The 23,295-nt window shown below is 46.5% G+C and overlaps 1 protein-coding gene across 3 annotated transcripts in view; it reads left to right on the forward strand.

The window, feature by feature from the left end:
• Window positions 1-23,295, forward strand: part of CTNNBL1 (catenin beta like 1) — an 89,700-nt gene that overhangs the window by 57,197 nt on the left and 9,208 nt on the right. For all 3 annotated transcript variants that reach the window (XM_044985545.1, XM_044985547.1, XM_044985546.1), the window contains exons 12-13: window positions 11,268-11,365; window positions 13,279-13,359. In XM_044985545.1, the coding sequence (XP_044841480.1) occupies window positions 11,268-11,365; window positions 13,279-13,359 (179 nt within the window). The remainder of the gene's footprint in view (window positions 1-11,267; window positions 11,366-13,278; window positions 13,360-23,295) is intronic.

Below are 23,295 nucleotides of genomic sequence, written 5' to 3' on the forward strand. Positions count from 1 at the left end.
ATTGTCTTGGCTCAATGAGGGGGAAAAAAGAATCCCTCTACTGTTTCAGCATGGTATGCTAGAGTCTGGGATATCCTTGCCATGGAGAAAGCTCACGCATCAGATTAGTGTAAAACAAGCATGATATGATGCACTTTTAGACATGTGGATGCCTTTTGTATGTCCAAAAAAGGAAAATTCAGTAGTAGCAAAATACAAAGCTTTGCGGTGTTCCCTTTGAATACTGAGGGCAAGCTCTGAGGTTGTAAAGGGTAAACTAGAGGATGTATGGAAACAGCTTTTTAATTAAAAAAAAAAAAGAGAGAGAGAGAGAGAAAGATGTGTCCAAAAAACCTGACCAAGCTCTCATTTTTTAAATACGTAGATATTAGATACTTCCTCTGTAGCCTCCAAGAATGTTTTAATAGGAGTGTCCAGTAGCTGTATGTAGCTACAGATTTATCAGCATTTCCATTAGAAACCCTATTATTCCAGGAGGGATTCAGGATATAGCCCCATGAAAGCCTGTGAAATGTGCTTTGGTCCTACCCAGTCACATTCATGTCTGTATCAGCACGCCTATGTATTGTCGTTTTCTGTTACAGTGGTGCACATGATGGGGGTGGGGGGTGTCTGTTAAAATAACACGAAAGTAAACAGCTTAAAGAAAACAATCTTATGCACTAGTTCTTGGGTGGACTGGTGAATGCAACACAACTGGAGTTCTTCAGTTTCTGAGAGATGATGGCTTGTCTACACATAGAGTTGTTCCTGATATTAACTCCATGTGTGGACTCTCTTATTCCAGAATAAGAGTGCCTTGTTCCTGTTTAGCTTAACCGCATTTGAAAATGGGTTAAGATAAACAGGAACAAAGCGCTCTGGAAGAGTGTCCACACCTGGAATTAATCAGGAACAATTAATTGTCTACACATGGAGTTGTTCCAAGCCCTGATTCTTCAAAAAAGCATTAGAAAGTGATTCCAACAGACAGGTACTAGTAGTCACTTTTCATGTTGTTGTTCATAAACAGTTCATCCCACCTGCCTGACACCTTGCCGCAAAAAGAGAGAGATTCTTTTCCAGCAGGCGATTGCACATGCAAACTTTCAGGTGGAAAGGACCTTTTGACTTTGCCTGGAAACTAGAAAAGAGGTCAGAATTAAACATCATAATAATTCCTTAGCATTAACTACTGTAGTTTCATAATCAAAATCTGTATTTTCATTAAAAATGAAGTTTGATGGCCTTCATGCGATAAACAAACCCACTAGAGAGCAATTGAGACTGCAGCTAGACAGTTCACACCTTGCAGTGCAGTTGTTCACATCTTTCTTCAAACATCTGAATGTTAAAACCTAATTATCATTTAAATAATTCCCCTGTTAAAATGGTTTACCACTGGACAATGTACAAAACACATTCAGCAGTAGCACTTGTCCATTGAGCTCAAACCTACCTGGCATTATGTTCCATTTGTCTGTAGATAGGTGCTGCCATTGCACATGCACCTTTGAGAGCGAGAGGATCCTGCTTCTCCACTTTCTTGACTTTGATGGGTACACTAGGAATGTGCTTTTCAGATAGGAGTTCATGTGTGAAATAGCGTTGATCCTCATAGCTAAAAAAATCTTTTTTTGGCTATGGAATTTTTACTAGAGTATTTATTATTTTGTCAATGCAACTTGGCCAGTTTTCATTCATTACAGAAAATTTTATAGTCCAAATTAAATTTTATAGGAACAATTTCATATAATGTATTTATCGCTTTAAAAACTAGCATGAAGATGCCAACTCTGGTGATTGGGATAACTACATTTTTGTCTCTAATTTTCTATAGTATTGATACCAATAAAAATGACATGGTGCCTAATGGGTGATTTGTGTTGTAAGGTGTCTCGTTCATAGTTTGGGTTAGGTGTGGTTTTTATACATTATGTAGCAAGGGATAAAAGTAAAATAGGTCCTACTAATGAGAGACTCCTTGTACTTCGGTCCTGTTGGATCACTTAAACTTCGAAGATTGACCCACATTGTGTAATTGACCATACTGGACTTACTCCTGTTCTAATCTCCAGTTTTCGGCCAGAGTGAAGTCTGTTATGGGATATGCTTTCCTGAGTTATACGCTGGATCTTAAAACTTGGGTTTCTGGGACATAATCATGTGTAACTTCGACTGTAACACACCAACAATGTAATCCAACTGATCTCTGGGAGCTATTGCCTCATCCAACGGTCTTGCCATTAATGTTGTGTTTTGGCGAAGGCCTGTGATTGCTTTAAAACTTACTCCTATGAACTCTATTACATGTGTGTGTCTTGGTACCAGAATAGTGTTGAGTTTAGACTTTTCTGAGGCAAAACTGTTAGTCTTCATGCAATGAATTTTTAAGTATTTTGTTATCTTTTTGATTATTTTGTTACATTTTATTATTATTTTGATATTTTGTTAATACTTTAAGTCTGGTGATGTTACATTATCAAGAGTCTTGCTGTTTGCATTATCTTTGATACTTTTGCATACAAACAAAACTGCCTTTGATGAAGAGAAATTTCTTCTGTCTTGCTAAAACTGGAGACAATAGTATATGTAGTCATCTTCAGGCTGTGAAGGAGAGACGCTGAGTATATTTGATCATAGTGAGCACTTTGAATTTTATTATTGCAAGAAAGCCACTGCAATCCTGTCTACTTCTGTACTCATGTGCTCTGATTTTTGTATCCAGATGAGTATTTGAGGTATGACAGGAGATGGAACACATCTGCCTACTCCCAAAGAAGTGGAGAATTTTTTATTTGAGACGCCCTCTCTACTTGCTATATATAAAAATATATTAGTTTGGTGCTTGTCTGCTTCTTTAACACACTACTTGTTATCTAAAACGGAATGTTTTTGAGAGTTTGCCCTGTAGCAGATACGGTCTTGATATTCTTGGACCTAGTTAACCAAGCCCTTCCAGATATTGTCTGAGATTACTGAGGACACAAGGAAGGGAAAGGGAGGAGAAATGGGCTCTACAGAAAAAAGTTTAATTCCACTAGACACTTTGTATTTGTTTTTTAGGATTAGCTACTTGCCATAATCCTCTTGATTAAGGATTACGATTCCTGTAGAAGTGTAATCCAGACAAGCCTCCCAGTAGATGACTGAATACCATGCATGATTTACAATAAAATGTGGGTTGGTAATGGCCTTTCACAGGCTGTTAATCTATACAGCTAAATGCAAGTAATATGTGTAAGTATGGCATTCCCTACAGCTAGCATCTGTAGACAGGGTTGTGAGGAACTGATGGATCAGAAGCAAACTGAATTTGAGATTTGGGTTTGACTGTTTTGTTATAAAGATGGTTATGAATCATAAACCAAGGAGAGGAAGATGCTAAAGTGAGTCTTAAATTGTGAAGGAGGGTCAGGAATTCTGTTCCAGATAGTGGGTCATCGCAGGAGGACTGACTGCCCCACCACTGTGGACAGACCGGGAGGAAGATGCAATGATGTCTGGTACCTGAAGAGTATAAGGGAGCTGAGGAATAAAATGGAATGTGGCAGAGTTCGGTAATTCTATGAAGAAGGTTGACAGGCATCTGGATTTTTAAATGCGAGGTAGATGGGATAAAATGTTCTTTTCCTGGGTACGTGAGCGCAGAACATTAACATTTTTAAAAAGCAGCACTCCTAAATTTCAGAAAGCTGAATAAAATAGTTAGCGTATTCATCTGGCAAAAAAGTCAAGAGTCTGATGGGGCACCTTAGCATCCCATAGGGGTGAGAGGCCTGTCTGCTGATCTTCAAACTGTGCTATTAGGCTGTTGCTCTTGGAGCAATCTACTGGTTTAAAATTCCTGAACACACTCAGTAGGTTAAAATGGAGGAAACACAAATTCAGGTATGAGAGGCAAGGGCCTCCTCTCTGTGGATCATCAGGTAGCCTGTAGGGAAGCAAATCTTTAGACCCACATGTTGGCTAGTGTGCCCAGCCTGAGGGAAAACAATCTTTCCCTTGCTCACCAAGAGATTGTAATGAACTGGGAGGATGTTCATACCAAGTCATCCAAATTTAACTGCCTTCACTTTCCCCAAATGTCAGTTTTATTTAAGAATAATTTATTTTCTAACCTTGGAAGAAGTTCACCTGCTTTCCTATTTACCAAGTATCTGCAGTTTGTGTATTTTGCCAGTCTGCCCCATAATAAAAAGAAGCGAATTAGAGTGACACAGCTTTTTAGTTTTCCTTTAGAGGAATAGCTCTGTTACTAAAAATGCTCTCTTGATCCATGGTAACATGCACTGAAATGTAGCAACATCCTTTAAAATGAGTATCTGCTATGTGACTACATTCCCAGGGCATGAAACGGGTAAAATATAATAGAAAACTGACAAGATAGAGATTAGTTCTTCTAACTGAACATCATCTGTGAGCCAGCAGAAAATATTTTTCACACAATGGTCTGCCAAAACGAATGCCCACTAAAGAAATCAATCTGTTTAAACAAATTTATTGCACCAATTTATTATTTTACCACCAACTTTTCAGAATACAACAGGATCCTCTTATGTGAATGAGTCTTAGTTTTAATGTTTTAAATTAGCGTTTTAAAATAGGGCTTAATTAGTTTTAAAGATTAAACTTTGTTTAATGTTCTTGTAATAAAAAGATTGTTCTGGAAAATAACATTGCTAAGGGTGTGAAGGGAACTTTGCCTAGTGTGGTGCTCTAATCCTGTCTTGCTACAGGCTTTCATGTGCCCTGGACAGCTGGCTCTGGCCTCACTTTACCCATCAGTAAAATCGGAGTGATGCCCTCCTCTATCCTGGGGTTCCGAGGGGTAATTCATCTTTGTACCATTTTCAGAATCATGGCTGGAGGGCTCTGTAGAAGTGCAAAGTATTGACATAAATGAATAAATGTTAAGACTAGAAGGGACCATTATTGTCATGTAGTCTTACTCCTTGTGACTGCATAACATATGCCCTAGAATTCCACACAGTAATTCTTGCGCTGAGTCCAAGAACTGGTGGCTGAACTAGGGCGTATCCTGTAGATCTTTCTAATTTTGATTTTAAATGATTTAAAACTCTTAAAATTATTCCACTGGTGGTTCAGAATTCGTGCTAGGTGGGCTCTTGCCCCTTCCTTTCTTCTCCCCTTTCCACCAAGTGTGTGCTGTCACTGCTTAGATACCCCCAAACTGTACAGCTCTCTGTCTTTGGTATGAGGCTGGTTTAATCTGCATCAGTATTCCACTGTGCATGGCTCTGTCTGCCAGCGCCCTGCCCTGCCAGCCAGATGTCCGTTAGAATTAAATTTAAAAAGGGGAGGAAATAATAATAAAGGCAGAGAGTGTAATGTTATGGCTTGGTTTGACAGGACCTCCTGCTGCTGCAGCTGCCAGTGCCAGCCGTGGACTAGATTCATCTGTATTCCAACACACCACTACTGAAGTCAGGATCAATCTAATTAGGTATTTTAAGAACTGCTTGCATCCTAAATCTTCCATGGCCATCTTCTCTAGGGAGGAGTAGGGAGGTCTGTGAGGTTCTAAAGTGATATTGGACTGAGAAGAATCTCTGGTGCAGTAGGAGACCATGTGCCGTAGAACAAAGGCAGACCTAAGGGTCTTGTGCGTTCCTCAGAAACAAAGGCGAGTCATAGCATTGGTTAGGAGTTTAACAGTTTAATCACATCTGGCCCATTCCACTGGAGAAGACAATGTTATCTCCTAGGATAGAGTATGGCTAAGAGTCCAAAGCAGAAGCTTTTGGTCACCAGCTCTGCTTTGCACTCATGCATGTCTTTGCAGACTCTTGGGAATTGGTTGCATCCACACTAGGAAAAAAGGTGGCTAGTTTTGATGTGTTAGCAAGTCAAAGGAAACAGTAGAAGTGAGCCTACTATTTATCTCAGCCTACTAACAGGCCTTGTCTTCATTCCGATTTTACCTCCTGTTTATCGTAGGTTGGCTAATAATGGTAAGAACACACCTTTTTTCCCTGGTGCAGACCAGGCTTTTGTGGGTCTGGGTCTGACACTTTTTCAAAAGAGAAGCATCTAGGCCTGTCTTGCAAGGTGATTGTTCTGGGTGGGGCATCAGGGTAGGTAGCACCTTTGGCCTCTAACCTTGTTTCCCTCCCCCAGACCAACATTTTCCATTCAGATTTTACAAAGCTTCCACATAACAGGGCCAGTATTTATGGAGTTGATTGAGCTGCCTTAGGTGTAGTCTGAGGGCCATATGTGACCAAGGGAATGATGAAATATGGCCTGTAGATGTAGGATGAGGACAAAGCTGATCAGCTGCAGGTTCCTCTATTGATGGACTCAAAGCAGCAGCAGTTTCTAGTCAAGTGTGAGAAAATGCACCCATTTACATGTGTCTGTGTGTGTGATGTTTAGTGCTGCAGGTTCCTGGAAAGCTGTGAATGTGCCCTGTGGTGCCCAGAAATGCAGATCTATTTGGGCTAGTACTTCTCATTGTTCCTGCAGGTATCTTGATTTAATTAAACAGTGGATTCAGCCAAGCTTCATGTCAACTTCAGTTTAAATAAGCCAAGAATTGTCCATGTCAGTTCAATTAGCTGTGTTCCTGTGCTGCCCATAGGTACTGGTATTAATTGGGCGGTAGGGCGCATTAGAGCATGTTCATCGGAAATAGGCCAAGCAAGTGGAGACTCCTCCTTTTGGCTCAGAAATATTTTAGACTTGGAGAATAATTATACCATCATTTGGGAAGAGAGATTAAATAGAGAAGGCCAGATCCTGCCAGTGCTACCCGGCATAGTGCTCACTATTAAAAATGGGCCCATTAATATCAATGAGACTGTTCCCAGTAGTAAGCACTACACCCACTAGTAAGTGTTTGTATGGTTGGGCTCATAGTTTTTGTTCATGCATTGTATCACTTCACATCCATGTATCTGTGGAGGAAGCTATAGAAAGTGGACAGGATAGGTGCTGTAGCCAAAGAATAAACACTGAAGCATTCTTATGATTCAGTGTCCTTGTGGTTCTCCATAAATTCAGTGACTGAAAAGGTCTGAGGGGTCCTCATACATAACCACCTGATTGTGAGCTTGTGGGGAGGTGCTGTGGCTAATATGTAGATGTTTAAGTGGAGGAATATTGAGGAGGAGAAGTGGGGTGACATTCAGTTGCATCTGACATTGGTTATTCTACTACTGGAATCCGGTGTCCATACGTTAAAAAAAGGAAAGCCCAGAGAAGAGCTGCAAGAATTGGCAGGAAGTCTGGAAAACCTGTCTTATGACTTGAAGAGATCATCTTATTTAGGTTATCAGTGAGAAGGGTAACAGGTGACCTGGTCCTTATGTGTAAATACCTTACACAAGAGAGGGCTGATAAGAGGGCTCTTAAATCTAGCAGACAAAAGCAACAAGATCCAGAGACTGGAAATTGAAAGTAGAAAAATTCAAACTGGAAATCACATTTTTAACAATGAAGGGAACTAACCATTGACCAGCTATGAAGGGATGTGGTGGAGTCTGTCATTTACAGTCTTTAAATCCAGACTGGATTTGTCTCTAAAAGATGTGCTCTAGCTCATCCTGAAATAATGAGCCTGATGCAGAAATCACTGGGTGAAGTCCTATGGCCTGTGCTGTGGAGGAGGTTGGACAAAGAATCATACTAGTCCCTTCTGGCCTATACATCAGTGAAGCTAGGTAGACAGACCCTAGGGTGTATCCGTGACAAATCCACCTCGTCTTGAAGGAACTGGCTCGGTGTTCAGTTACTGACTACAAATCCTAAAGAGGGAGGTGATGCACAGGAGAGAGTGAGACTGGTACATGGGAGCAGGATTGGGGGACAAGGGGTCCTCATATTAGAAAAGATCAGGCCACCCCAGTACAACAGGAAGTGAAGCAACTTCTTACTCCACTGGCAGCCCCCTCATAGCCTCCTCTCTCAGACGCAGAGCAGGTGAACTCTGGCACGTTGGAAACACTAGCTTTCTTCCAAGCCAGCAGAACAAGCTGCTAGGATATTTACAACTTTTTTTGAATGTTATCCTCCTCATTTTAAGGACAAATGGGCTCAATAGCATTTGGGGTTTTTTGTCATCCCTTTTTTACATGGACAACTCATTTGATATAGTGTGTGTGGTGTAGTTGCCTCTTGCTATCCTGAAGGCCCCTCTGCAGTGAGCCTGCATTCACACAGGCTGCACTGATGTATCCATGGCCATCTTTCACCTCCATTTTATCCTGTCGAAATGACAGAGCAGCTGAACGGTGCCGGCCACCAGATAAACCTGTTATCTCCTCTGCTCTTCCTGCCAGCAGCTCTCCCCATCTCCTTGGTGCATGAAAAACTGACACCACCTCCAGCAGAAATCTGTTCCTGAGAAAGCTACATTTATTAATAGCAAATAAAACTGTGTGTTTCTATTTTTTGTGGTTGTTTTGCTGCCTTTATGTGGCACGCAGATAACCTGTGGTGCAAAGGGGCAGACCCCAAATTGGGGCATGGCACACTGATTACTTAGGTGACTGCAGCCTTTTAATGAAAAGATGAGCTGTCAGTTTATTTGAAAGTGCCATGCAAACAGATAAATGTCGTTTGTTCTTTGTACACCAGCGCAATTGAGCGAGGCTTCTCTTGGCTGCAGGCTAGGCAGAATTGTGGAAATGCATGTTAATCTGGTTTGATGGCAATGAGAAGATGATCCCTCCTCTCTGTATATTGCATTTTCTTCTGTGAAAATAACAGACCTTGACACCCCTTTCCCCCCTCTTGTCAGTGAGGCAGTGGAGGAGATTTTTACGGCCACTATTTCTCATCAATCTTAATCAGCAGGATTAAAGCAAAGACATCATTGAGAAGTTCTAGTTCAGAATACATTGAAATGTATGAAACCTGAGGTCTGTGCTTAATGCATACGGGAAGGCAGGAAGCGATAACAAATGATTCAGTGAGGGAGAGAAGGTGAAGGCTGTCATTTGCTCTGTGGCTTTGTGCTCGCTTCTGTCTGCCCTTATTTAAATGTTGCCCTTTGGTGCACTGCCCCATATCTGACATTGGCACAAACTCTGCAAATGATTTGCACCCCCTGCAGTGACCATGCCTGTAGTGGGGTGATGCAGGGCATGTAAGTCACTGCTATTGTTTTCACAGCCTCCCATTAATCTCTCTCTCCTCTTCCACCCACCTTTGTGCCCCAAAAGAAATGTGAATCCAGGCTCTGTCAGCACAGCAGTCTGCCATTGTCAGTGTCTGAAGGATGGGCAAGATAGAGGAGCCGAGGAAAGCGTTACAATTGGAGAACCTGGCTAGAAAGGAATGGAGATGTTTAATTCACTTTTTATTTGGAATACATTGAAAAACCTATCACAGAATTGTAGGACAGGAAGGGACCTCTAGAGGTCGTCTAGTCCAGCCCCCAGAACATGTTCAAGCACAACCTGTCTTTCAGGCAGGTACATACCGAGTAGACACACACTCACATGAAGTAAACTATCAGAGGGGTGGCCGTGTTAGTCTGGTTCTGTAGAAGCAGCAAAGAATCCTGTGGCACCTTATAGACTAACAGACGTTTTGCAGCATGAGCTTTCGTGGGTGAATACCCACTTGCATCACCCACGAAAGCTCATGCTGCAAAATGTCTGTTAGTCTATAAGGTGCCACAGGATTCTTTGCTGCTTCATGAAGTAAACTGTGGGCACAAAGAGGGAAGCCCAGTTAAGATCAGGTTAAAAACCAGGCCCTGTGTGAGACCAGATTCTGCCTCGAGCGAGGTTGGGGCTGCGTATCATAGAATATCAGGGTTGGAAGGGACCTCAGGAGGTCATCTAGTCCCACCCCCTGCTCAAAGCAGGACCAATCCTCAAACAGATTTTTTACCTCAGTTCCCTAAATGGCCCCCTCAAGGATTGAACTCACAACCCTGGGTTTAGCAGGCCAGTGCTCAAACCACTGAGCTATCCCTCCCCTCCATGGGTGTTCCTTCTAAGGGAACAGGGGCCAGCAGGGAATCTTCCTTTTCTACGTAATGTAGCTCCTGGGAAGCCTTGAAAACCAGCATTAGAGAGCCACATCACACCCTACAAGCAAAGAGGCCTAGAACAGAGCTTTCGCTTCCCATGAGATGCTGAGTGACCTGAACTCCCATGGTAGGTGCCCAGTGCTGTGCAGAATCAGACCCTGGGAGTGAGACTGTTGCCTTCTCTTGTTAGCAAGGCTCTGGAGAGGAGATTCTGCTGTAAAGTTTGACAGGGAAGAGCTTCTGAAGGAAATTTGTAAAGAATGAAAGAAATTATGTGATGCTTGCCATGCTCTCTCCCCTCACTGAAAACCCTGTTCTTCCTGTGGCTTTGGAGAACAGCATCTTGTGGGACATCGGCATAGCTATTCATAAAGAGAACACCTTGAAGCTGTGACCTGCCACACACAAGAAAAGAATCAGGACAAATTTGAGGCACTTAGTTCAGTTGCCCTTCAGACTCTGAAATTTAGTGGGGTTGAACATGAACTTGGGTTGCCTCTTGTGTTTTTGCACAGTTAATATTTTATTCTGTTCCAGGGTTGGGCTGTGAAAATTTTGACCCCTAAGTAGAATCTAGAAGGCTGTAGAGCAGATTTATTTGTTCATTATTTCCTTGTGTGTTGTGCTGAATTTGTATTCTGAACACAGGATTTTCTGTAAATAAGAGGTTTGTTTGAAGGTTTTGCTCTAGCTAATGCCAATTAAATCTCTGCAGGAGCTGTATTCTGGCGTGCTTCTACCTTCCTTGAGCTATGCTGTTCTAACAACTGCTCCCTGCTTGGTAATGTAAGGGTGGCTCAGCTGACAGTGCCAGCTTCTGAATGGAGCCTGGTTTGGGTCCAGTATGGCTGTTAGCTGTGAAAGAAGCAGCAGCGCCATCCCATTAGCTAGGAAAGGAAGTGCCAGAAGGAGAGTGAAAGCCACTGAGAGAGACCTCAGCCAGGGGAGTTAAATGGAACCAAGTTTGGGCTGTATTTTAGAACGTCCTTTTTTTTTCAGGGCTGTAATTAACAGAAAGAAGATTCCAAAACAGGTTCAAAGTAACACACAAATTTGATAAAAGCCTAGAGGTTTTTCCAGCTTTCAGCTAGCTGGGAGAAGAGACGAGGCACCTAGGGACCCATTCTTGCAACAGCTTCCCCATTCTTTTATAACCACACCCCAGATCATGGGCAGGAAACCCCTGCAGCTGGAACCAAACGTGTGCCTCTCTTGCACCTTGTCCCAGCGAGGAAATGATCCGGTTTTCCTGACCTGTGTGCAACTCTCTCTTCACCACCAGAGCACGTCTGTTCCATCCTGGCCTCCCTGCTGCGGAATCTGAGAGGGCAGCAGAGAACGCGGCTGCTGAATAAATTCACGGAGAACGACAGCGAGAAGGTTAGTGTGCTGGAGGCCCAACTCTGCTCCCACTGCTGGAGTACAGGGCAGGGGAAGGTGGTTAGAACTGGCATGGTGCCAGCGTTTCAGTGGCCGTGGAAAAATGAAAAATGGGTCTAATTGCTGTATCTCCAGGGGTGGAAAAAAGCCAAACCCTACCAGTAGCAGTGAGACTTAGGAATATGCTAGTTACTTGTGCTAGCTGCTGGCCAGTACATGGGCTAGTGCTCTTACGTTCCACACGTGTATCCCTCGCCCCTAATCCATGGAGTGCTTCATTCTTAGCAGGAGTGGCATTTGGGCATGGAATTGACCCTGAAGTACCACCAGCTGATGGATAGCCAGGGTAGCCATCTGCAAAGAAGCAGCTTTTGCAAACCAGTTCTTCTAATGGGAATTGTAAATTCAGTCAGAATTTAAGGCCAGAAGGGACCATCAGGTCATCTGGTCTGACTTCCTGCATTCCACAGCCACTAAAACCCACCCAGCTCCCCCTGTATTGGTCCCAGTAACCTGGATTAGACTAAAGCATGCCAGGTCTCGGGAGACTAAACTGTTGTGTGCCTCGGAGGACAAGGTGCACGAATGTCCAAGGCCCAGCAAGATATACCCAGCTGATCCCAGCAAGTGACCACGCCCAACACAACCAAGGTCTTTGTCAGTCTAATCTGGGGAAGGATTCCTTCTGACTCTGAAAATGGTGATCGGTGTGAGCCTGAGCATGTGAGCAAGAGCCACCCACCAAGCATCTGAGAATTCCCAGTACTGCCTCGGTGCACAGTCCACCCTGCCCTTAAGGATTATCTTGGTCCCTCTGTGCAGAACACAGCCATAAACCCTCAACATGCTGTTCACGGGCTGTCCCCATAACTGAAAGTCTCTCATATTGAAAGGCCTTGTTTAATTGCTTAATCCAGTGCAACAGAGAGGGCAGCCTTAGCCCGTAATGTGTAACACTGGTCTGAGTGGTCACAGCCTGGCTGGACAGACAGCCACAAATGGGTGGGGAGTGGACCCCCCCCCTTTGGGGAGGCTAGCCCCCAGCCCCACCCCTTCTGCATTGAGACCCTATGTGCCCCCTCCCCCCGCCATGGCTGTGGCCCTGAGCCCTCCACCCCAACCCTTCCGCAGCCAGAGAAGCCCCGGGCCGGCCAGAACCCCACCCCTCCAATGCCGGAGGAGCCCTGGGCCAGCCCCAGCTGCACTGGCCCAAACAGTCCCAGCCAGGCCAACCAGCCCACCTGAGCCCCAGGCTGGCCCGAGCCGCCCCAGCTGCGCTGGCCGGAGAATGGGAAAGGCGGTGTTCCTCCCTTCCCGAGACCTCCCAGCCACCCAGCGGGAGAACGCCGAGCTTTTTATATGTGCTATGCAGGTTCCAGGGTGGCTGAGCAGCTGGTATCTGCTACCCAGCTTCCCAGGGTTCATCAGTCATCTCTCTCGAGTCCAGGGAGATGACTGATGAACTCGGGAAGCTGAATAGCAGATCCCACCTCCTCAGCTGCCCTGGAACCTGCATAGCGCATAATAATAAGTAAAACCCCACAACCTGGCATCCCATGGCTGTGCCTTCCCTGGCCTATTATATCTGCCATCTATGCAGCTGCATTTAGGGAGCTGGGGAAAGTGGAGGAGCACAGATCGGAGGAGTGGGCTGAGCTCATGGCCTGGTTGCCCACCTTCTAGTGGGAGCTGATTGGATCACATTGTGATAAGGTGTAGAGATCACTGGCATTTCAATCCAAAGCACTCACCTGTCCGGCATTCACTCGTTCCCGTGTCTCTCCTGGGAGTGGCAGAGCTGCAAGCTGCTGTGTGAGATTGCTGGGAGGACGAACAGTGGAGTAGGAAGGGCTGAATGCTGAGTGGAGTGGGCCTTTCTCTTGCTTAGGTCTGTGTCTCTCCTGCCCTCACAGGTTGATAGGCTGATGGAACTGCATTTTAAATACTTGGATGCAATGCAGGTGGCTGACAAGAAGATAGAAGGAGAAAAGCATGTATGTATTGCTTCCTTGTGTTGCCAGCCCGTGTCTCTAACGCCTCTTCTTCCTCCCACTCTGAGCCCTCAGCCAGGGAGGTGGTGGTTTAATGTCCTGCACCTGGCACGTTTTTGAGTTGGCTGCCTTCTACCCACTCTCTTGCAAAGAGCTGAATGCCTGCTTGCCTGCAGAGGAGTTTCTTCTGGCAGGGGTGGGTATCCTTTGGGACAAGGTTGTACACAGGGGTTGACTGGCACGCTGCTGTTGGGCAAGGAAGATGTGAATCTCTGTGTAAGAAGCAGATGTTCCTGTCTATAGATGCTCAGCAGCCAAATTGGTGAATTCTAGCCAGACCACAGTGGATCCCCGAGCTCTGGGAACACAATTCACCACTCAAAGGACAGGCACCTTTGTGTCACTCACACAGACTCTAGCTCTTGTACTGTGCAGGTAATAAGAGAGAGCTCAGTGCATTCTGCCTGCTGGGAGGGGGCATGTTGTTTCTGGGCTGAACACAGCAACGAATTCCTGGCTAGCCAAGCCAGTGCTGTGCACTGAGCCTTCGTTTCTGTGCTGAGAGTCACGCTTTGAGACCTCTCTCGCCATGGTTTCCTCTGGGTGGGGGGGGGGAGGGGGGCTTTTGGTCTTCATTTACCAAAAGCTCTGTCCCTGGACTCACTTTCTTTGATTTCTACCGTATTTTTAAAAGTTCCCTATGTGCTTTAGATTAACCCTGTCTCTAAAACGTGCCCAGCCTTCCCTGCCTTCCTGTTACCCTCTAACTTCTAACTGTCTGCCTGTCACCACACTGTTCAAATGGCAGCCACCTTTTCCTGCTCAGCTACAGCTCCATTGGTGTTTTTTATTCGCTTTCAGCTCTGTAACGCAGCACTTCTCTGTCCTGCCTCATTAGCCTTCTCCAGATAGGCATCCTCACAGTGCTCACACAGCTACTGCTAGCAAGGCCCCAGCATGACTACTTTGAGCATGGGGGGCTGGTATTTTTGTCTGAGAAACAAGGTTAGAACCATATTGTAAAATCATGCTACAGCCTACTGGGTTGGGTCGCTCACTCTGCAGCACAGTTGTCTAGCCAAGTTCTCTGGTGAAAATCCTTGTCGTCGCTGGCTAGGGAAGCTGATAGCAGGACCTGGTAGCAACAGCCGCATTTCAGCACAAGTGTAACTAGCTTGGCTGTGCAAAAAGAACAGGAGTACTTGTGGCACCTTAAAGACTAACAAATTTATTTTAGCATGAGCTTTCGTGAGCTGCTTCCACCATGCACAGGGGCTAGGTGTAAAGTGTTTTGGATTAACATATTTGGGTTTGTTTATTTGTGTATATGCGTATATATATGTACACACACACACTGTACAGTGATTCCTGAGTCTAGGATTGCAGTAGCTGTGATTCTCTTTGCAGTCACTTTTACTAGACTGAAACATTACTGGGGCTGGCAGATGGGGGGGAGTAAGTGACATGCAGTGTGACAATTACATGGTAATATTCAAGGCCTCCTTCCTGCCTCTTTAGAGTCCTGATCAGCTGTGAGGGAGCTTCTTCCAGATTAGATGGGGCTGTAGCCAAAGACTGGTGGTTGCTCCAGATACCTACAGTGGATCGTTCTGAATGACATGAGCTTTGGTACCAGGTTGTATTTTCTTGGAACTGAAGCCGACACAGACTTCCCTGAACGAGAGGACGAGCTGTTGGAGTCAGGAGGCAGCTTGCGGAGCTGTTAGTGAGTTTGGCCCGCTTCCCACAAGATTATGGGTATCAGCACTGAAGAGAGTGTGAAATTGATTAGCACTGAGGGAGAGTAATCACGGCTGTGGCTCTCCCTAGCACATGAGCTGACTCTGCATGACACAAGCTGCAAACCCCCCACCAGTCTCTGACAAACATCTGTCTCCTCAGTGCCAAGGCCAGTTCACTGGGCACGGGCAAACATTCTGAGGGCATTCGAGCTCAGCAGCTTCCTGGCTGCTCAGAAAGGCAGAGGGGTGAGTGATGAATTGAGTCACATCCGCTGCCAGCGTTCAGGCTCCATATGGACAGCTACAGCTTCACAAATGAACAGTGGCCTGCAGCAAAACAGCGTTTTCCCTTCCTTCCCCGCCCTCTCCATTGCTCCTGTTCAAATGCAGCAAGAAATGATTGATTCTGTGCATTTCAGTGTTGGTGGGTGGGGTTCAGAGCTCGAAGATCCGGACTAAGGGCACTGTCTGGTGCCTAGCAGAGTACGGGCAGCTGCTGCTTCGAGCCCTCTCCCTCCTCCCTCCCCTCACTAGCTCTGTTTGCTCTTTATAGAGCATCTTTCATCCAAAAGGGTCTCAAAGCATTCCATGAATATTACACCTGCAGAATCCCTTTAGCCCTCGGGCAGCCGCCAGCCAGGATGCTGGGGTGGGGACCTTTCCCTTACAGACTGTGCCAGAGTTCCTCAGCGTCCATGGAGAGCAGACAGCACCTGTAGTTAAACTGCGCAGGACTCGCTTCATTTACATGGTAACGATGAGGGGCTGAATTGACCCTGCCAAAGATATCAATATTTCACCTTTGAGGTTTGCCCCACTCCCTGCTGTTCCAGGTCTGGGCCTCTCCTACTCAGAGATGAGTGGCATTAGGAAGCCCTGTGCATTCACCAAGCTCAGCACATTTGTGACAGATCTGTTCCGCTTGTGCTGTGCCCAGCTGGCTTTGCTGCCTGACTTACCTATTTTAGGGGCTTGGGAAAAGGGGACTCTCTTACAGCTCAGATCCTCTGTTAGCGAAGTGCAGCTAGAAAGGCTGCACCCTCCCTGCAGTGTTCTCGCCACTCCCCGGTGCCAGCTCCCCGTAGTTTGGAATGGCCAGAATAAATGGTTCCCTCTTACCCTGCCTCCGCTAGCTCTAGGGATGTTTGGGAGAGAGCAGAAATGTCCCCCATGTCCTTCGACCATCTGCAGCACCTTCCATCTGAGCATCGCAAAGGCCTTTACATGTATTAAGTGACGCTGCAGATCGTCCATGTGCAGTAGGTCTGTGTTCTGCATCCAGGGGTGCCAGTTTGCACCTCTTCAAGGCTGGCAGGCAGCAGCAGAGCCAGTAGGTGACCAAATGAGGGATGGTCCAGTGGTTAGTGCGCTAGTCTGGCCTGTGGGATACCAGGGTCCAAATTTTGCTCTGTCACACACATCGTGTGTGTCACCGGGCAAGTTCGATCTCTCTGGGCTTCTGTTCTCCTCTGTGTAATGGGGAGATAGCTCTGTCCTGCCTCCCAGGGGTGCTGTGAAGTTAAATCCATTAAAGATTGTGACTTGCTCAGATTCTCTGGTGATGGGGGCCATAGAAGGGGTATGGATCACTTGGTGATTCCCTTTTCTGTTCATTCCCTGTGGGGCACCTGGCATTGGCCACTGTCGGCAGACAGGATACTGGGCTAGGTGGACCTTTGGTCTGACCCAGTCTGGCCGTTCTGATGTTCTAAGTACCTAACAGATTTTTAGCACCCTCTGCATGCTCTCAGCAGCTCCAATTTCCTCTGTCTCATCGAGGCAGGTCCCACTGGAAGCAATGTCCTTTTTGGCTCCACCATGGTGGGCACCAGGGAAGAGGCTCAGGAGGTGTCCTAACTGCAGCACTCACATTAATGCTAAAATAATTGGTCTGAAAGCTGTATTATAAGCTCCTCTGGGCAGCGCCAGGTCCCCAAGATGAAAGATCTTTCCAACATTTTATACTGTAAGCTTCTAGGAAAAGTTTTATGGCGTATGTGTGCAGAGGGTCAGGCTGGATGGTCATGGTGGCCCCTTCGCCTGGGATTTTGTGACTCTGTGAATCCTCCTGTTTATCCCTGTGCTTCTTGGGCCACGGGGAGAACAGGATTGCCTGCATTGTCCTGAACATGCTCATGAGCCTTGCAGCTCTGCGTCAAGACCATGACTATAACCAGATCTCATACTGGGGCTCAGGACAGAATCCACCCCATATGCACGATTGCCTTGATGCAATCTGGGTTTTTTTCACTTTCTTCAGAAGCATCAAAGATTGGCCAAAGTTGGAGATGGGGCTTAGGACAGCATGGACCAGTTCTCTGAGGTATACAGAGAATCCTTTGATGCCTGGCTTGTGTGTCTTGCTCATCAGATTTGAGGTGGGAAAGGAATCTTCTCCCCTCCTGCCCTGGTCACACTGGCTGGGACTCTGGGTTCCTTTGCAGCGGTGAGTGTGGTTCGCCTGTTAGGTTCCTGTGGGCATCTCACCGAAACAATTCCCTGCCAGTGTAGGGACTTCAGGCCCTGGTGGCACCTTAGTCCCTCCTGTTCTCTGCCTGTGGACACAAGTTTAGTCTTTTGAGGACTGCAATGCATTAGTCTTAACTGAAGTCACTGGGCTCAGAGTAGGGGGTCTGGGTGAAACTGACTGGCCTGTATTACACAGATCAGACTAAATGATCTAATGGTCCCTTCTGGCCTTACGCTGTATGGAATCTATTACATTAATAAGTTGATCCTACAGGTCCTAGCACAGTGGGTCCCAATCCTGGCTGGGATCTGTAGATGGTACTGTAATATTAAATCTCTCTGCATTCTCTGTGCTGCCAAGGCCATAACTGAGTAACAGAAGCCTGGAAGCCCCTCCCAGAAAGTCCTGTCCAGCCATTTTCCTTCACAAGACCACTCAAGGTGGCTGCGGATTTGGCAGAAAGTATGGCATGCCGTGCAGTAACCCAAGAAGGGCACTGGGATTCCACCCCTCTATCGGAAACTTCCAGTTATGTGTAAAGTTGGTTCCCCTTCAGGAGCAGGTGCTGAGGGACAGTAGCTAGAGGTTAGAGATGCATCTTCCTTCAGTTGGTCATTTCAAGATGGTTCTGCCAGCAAATGCCCCCATCAGAGTGGAGTAGAGACAGTTTGAGTTCATGGCCCTGTTGTGTCCCTCTCACTTTCCAGGGAGGCAGGGGAGTCAGTCACCACAGGCACAGTGCGCATTAGTGGTTATTCACAGGAGTTATGGAATAAGTTTCTGCTGCTCTCCTGGTTCCCAGAAATAAATTGTCTCCCCTCTGGATGCCTAGAAAAAAACAAGAGCATTGGACCCTAAAAACTGCAGAAGTGGGAACTGGGAAAGGCTTGGAGGTGTCTGCTTGCTTTGTTTTGAAGGCCCCATTCGGCTCTGAAGTGGCTCAGGGAGTTTACTCTTGTAGAAGTAGGCAAAGAGAGCAGAGACTCCCCTAACGCTGATACCCACAGGACACCTACCTGCACATACCTACTGTACACCAATCATCAAACCATCTAACATTGGTGCTTGGGCCTTCAGGACTGCGCTCTGCCACTCAGGATCAACATAGTGCCCGAGGCCTTCACCGAGGTGATGGGCGTGAAGGGAGCTGCCCTCAGGTTTTGCTAGGATTCCATGCTTAGAGAGGCTTAGCCCTCTTGGCCTTCGCCTTCTAGGTAACTTCCTAGGCAGAGCTTCACTCATGCTCCTGATTGATCTCCTGCAATGAAGGGCCCTGTTCCCAGAGAATCTGGATCTACAGGTCCATGTCCCCCAACAGGTTCATTACTGCCTGGGCTGGGACGAGTGAGACTTCGATCTACTCCTTCCGTAGATGGATGAAAGCCACATTATGCAGGGCGCTTGAGAGGCTGACTTAGTGGAGCAGAATTTGGCCCAGTATGAGAGTTGGCTTCATATCAGTATGGTGGAGCTATGCACTTTCTGCAGGGTTGGAAGTGATCAGGCGATGAGTTAGCAGCATTCATCCCAACAGCCATGTGAAGCAGGGGACTTCCTTTTCCAACACCAGTACGTCTTAGTGCTTTTCGGCTGAGTCTCTAGCAAATAAAGCCTAGAAAATATCGAATCCTTGGCTTGTGAGGGAAGTGTCTTGTTCTCTCTCGAGCTTTTTAATCCCTGCTGTAGGAAAAGGTGCAGAACCCCCTGGGCTCTTAGCTCTGTCTAGAAGGAGATATAATTATAGGCAGCAGTAACCGCGGCGAGCTCTAAAAAGGGAAGAAAAAGGCAAGAGACGGTTTAATATTTTTTTTAGTTCCACAGAAAATTATGCTCAGCAGGTTTATTCAATAAAATGTTCTCACCAGATACTTTGCACTATAATGACTTACAAATTACATGCTAATTGTGCTACAGTTAAGTCATTCCACCCTTGAAAGGACAAGATGGACTGAACTAGAACTGAAGCAGTGTCCACAGATTTTGATAGCTTAAATGGGGATTTGTATTAGTCTGGCATTTGAGTTCAGTTTGAATTGCATGGAATTGAATTGAGGGCCAGAGATAATGAGGGGGGTTAATGTACAGTATAAGCAGTGTAACTATGTTCCCTGGAGGGCATGCAGATTGCAGAATCTGGCTACAGTTATGCAGTTGTTTGGTCGTCTTGCTGTCTGTATTGTGAGCTTCTTCAGGAACAAGCCAAGAGGCTAAAGTGAGCTTTATAAGCTCCACTGCTGGGATTGCTGGGTCATCTAGACAAGTCATGTTGAATGCCCTGTCACACTTCCCATTTCTAGCCCCCAAAGTTTACCGTAGCTGCAGCCTTATGTTTACTGATTCCCTGGAGATGCTAGGCATTGTAGCAACCAGTGAGCTTTTCAGCTATTGCGAATTGGCCGCTCGGTTTACAGATGCACAAGCACATCTTCGGCATGTAGGCAGAAATGAAGAAAACTTCACAAGACAGTGCAGTTGCTTTCTGTATGCAGGTTTGAGCACTCAGCTGTCACTTTGACATGACCTAGATGTAGACCTGCCCTTTTGCCTGCAGTAGGAGCTGTGACCCCATCCAGGAGTCAGTCCCAAGCCTGCGTTTCAAGGAACATGATGGCAAATCAGTGTGAGAGAAGCTGGGAGATCAGAGTGTCTGTTTTCACTGAGATGGCAGGATGCATAAAACCAGCTCAGTGCATCTTTAGCATATTGTTCAAGAACACAGGCTGCATGGAACAAGTCACTCTCCTTTGGTAACACTGTGTGGGGCCTCCAGTGCCTTTTGGACTCTGGTAAATTCACTCAGGGCCCTTAACGCTGTTTCTTTACAATCTTTTGAAACCACTTCATTCTGTGAAGTGTCCAAACCAAGATAAAAGATGTGGTGTTCGCTAACACACTCTCAAACTCTAGTGGGGACCATAGGGGAAGTCTAGGCTTTCACTTGGCCACCTTAGTATGTGTTAAAGAACATTAGCTTATGCATTAGCTTAACGTTTCACCTTTAAATCTCAGTTTAGACGGCTTATAGGACTCCCCTAGTGCATGTGGGTCACAGCAGCAAAGCTAGGTCCTGCTGGGATGTAGGGATGGAATGCCAGGTCTTTGGTGTTTTGTAGTATTATCTGTCTTCCCCTCTCTCCTTTTGCTTTGGACATTGTTCCAGTTCACTGTGCAATTGGGGTGCTGTGATTTGAGAGGAAATTGCAAATCTTTACACTTGGTCCTGGTCATTCCTGATCCTCCTGGTGACTGATTTACACCCCAGTTCTCTGTTGGCTCCTCCTGCCAATCCTACAGGCACGTACTCTGCTCTCCGTCCCACAGACTTTTCTTTTTGTGCTGGGCTGGATCAGGCATTTAATGGTGAGTGAGTTGCAGGTGGATACCTAACTCACGGGATGTACTGAGTGCCTCAGTCATGAAATCACCTCAGGAATGTGGCAGACATCCTCCTTCCTTGCCTTTCCTCTCTCCCCATGTGAATCTGCCCAACACGGCAGGGTGAAGGGAACGAGGGGATGAGCTGCCTACATTAGTGCAGGATCCAAGGCCTGACAGCAGTTTTCATGTCCATGCCTGAAGTGATGTAGAATGTTCTGGCTTTTAGCTCTACGCTTTCCTTAGGCTGGTCAGGGCTGGTTTACACTGGGAACTTACCTCACATTGTTACATCTCTCAGGGAGGTAAAAAATCAACACCCCTGAAAGACGTAACTGTACTGAGCCTGACCTACCGCACCCCCTGGTGTAAGACAGTGCGAGGCCCGTGGAAGAATTCTTCCATAGTTACCGCCTCTCGGGGAGGTGAATTAGCCGTGCTGACGGGAGAACCCCTCCTCTTCTTGTGGTTAGTGTCTACACTGAGGCGCCGCAGCAGTTTAAGAGTAGATAGACCTTCAGAATGGTGCAGTGGCATTCGTGACAGTCTGAACTGGTTCTCTCCCACACTGCTCTGCACTGTCAGACCTAGCTCTCCTCGGATGAGAGAGATGAACTGCCATATATGTGAGGAGAAGGGTGTGGAGCATCACTTAAGCCCACTTTGCCATGTTGTGCAGAGAAATGTTATCTCTCTACATGGTAGTGGCAGATCCATCGTCATCTGTAGATTTTGAGTCTTCACGTGACACTCTAGGCCTGTCAGTCCTCCCTCATTAGTGTGAGAGGAGCTCATTTTAGTTTCACAGAAGCCCATCTTCTTGCTGTCTTCTCCCATCAGCAAGGGACATCTCAGTGAATATTGGTGGCAGATTAGAAATGGCACCTGAGTCTCATTTGGAGGGTAGCAATTTGACGGCTCAGAGAGACACAAAGTGGAAAGGTGGCTATTTGGTGTTGTGCTGCTAGACAGATTAACATTTAAAGGGGGCTGTGGTTAAAAAAGACACACAAAAAAAGGCACCTTAGTACTGTACGTATCTCCCTGCGATGTGTCTCATGAGTTGTATCTGCTTAATTTACTGGTACACAGCAATTTTGCCTCACTGTCAGTGCGGCAGAGCCTGTTATATCTATGGAAGGTATGAGCATCTTCTTTGCTGCTGCCTGCATAGTCAAGCAAATAGCTGAATGCTGCTCCCCAGATCACTTCTTCTTGGTAGCGACGTACGTAAGAGAAATAATGAGGTTGCCTTCATGTGGAGAATATGGGAATTTTTGCAATACCTTCATGAACAATGTGTGCCTCAGTTTGCGCACCCACTTTGTATCCCTACCCACTGAGTGCTAAGGGGTTAATTTCTCTCCGGGATGGGGAAGTTAAACAGTGAATATAATGTACGCCTGCCTAGGTTGGAGCCAGTTACGTTATCAAGAACTAACTGGAATCAGCACAGGTGAATGATGTGTCCTGAAGCGACAACAGACGTTCCAATGACTGAACAGTAGCTTTCAGCGACTGGGAGCCAAGGAAGCTGACCGTGTGACCAGAGTGTGGCTCCAACCGGAGACAAAGGGTCCAGGAGTGACCAGACAATCTGTGGCTGCTGCACATTGAGGGTCAGAGAGTGACTGATGAAACCCAGGAGGCTCAGTAAGAGTCGGGGAGATTACTCTGTTATGGTGCACTCTGACGTACACTTGGCTTTGCCATTCTAATCTGGACCCTCCTATGCTGTAGTCCAGCTGGCTAATAATCGCTGCCTTGTTTTGTAAAGCCTGTTCTGCCTCCTTGCAGACACTGGCTGCATTGCTCCCTAAAAGGCCCAGATCTCTGTCAGGAATCTGGACTCTGTGCAGAGTCATGCGACTGTAGTGGGAACGCCCACATTGTGTTGCCAGGTGGCTTACCCCTGTAAAAAGCTGCGCTGAGGCCTAGTGATTAATGGGTGTTCCCAAAGAGACTCTGTAAAGGCTGGGGTGTCGAACCCCTGTAGATCCACAACTGGCTGCAGCCCTGGCAGTCTGCAGATCGTACCTGTTACTGTGTGCTCAGTGTCAGAATTAAGTGCCCTCGAGGGCGATAGGCCATGGGGGGCTTGTGGGGTGATGGAGGAGCTGCTGAGAATGGAACTTTGAGAGCATTTAAAGGGCCAGCACATCCCTAGCAGACTCTGTAGGTGTCAGGTAGGCAGTTGGTGTACTGGGAAGTTAATTGGAGCTGTGGGCGGGCTGTCAGGAGCCGTCGTCCCCCCGTCCGTCCCCCCCCCCGAGCATCCCAGGCATTTGACTGGCAACTGTTGTTCTCCAGCCCCATGGGGTGGAATAAACCTGGAGCTGCAGCATCCCTTGC

This window comes from Mauremys mutica, chromosome 13 (assembly GCF_020497125.1).
Source record: "Mauremys mutica isolate MM-2020 ecotype Southern chromosome 13, ASM2049712v1, whole genome shotgun sequence".
Taxonomy (NCBI): domain Eukaryota; kingdom Metazoa; phylum Chordata; order Testudines; family Geoemydidae; genus Mauremys; species Mauremys mutica.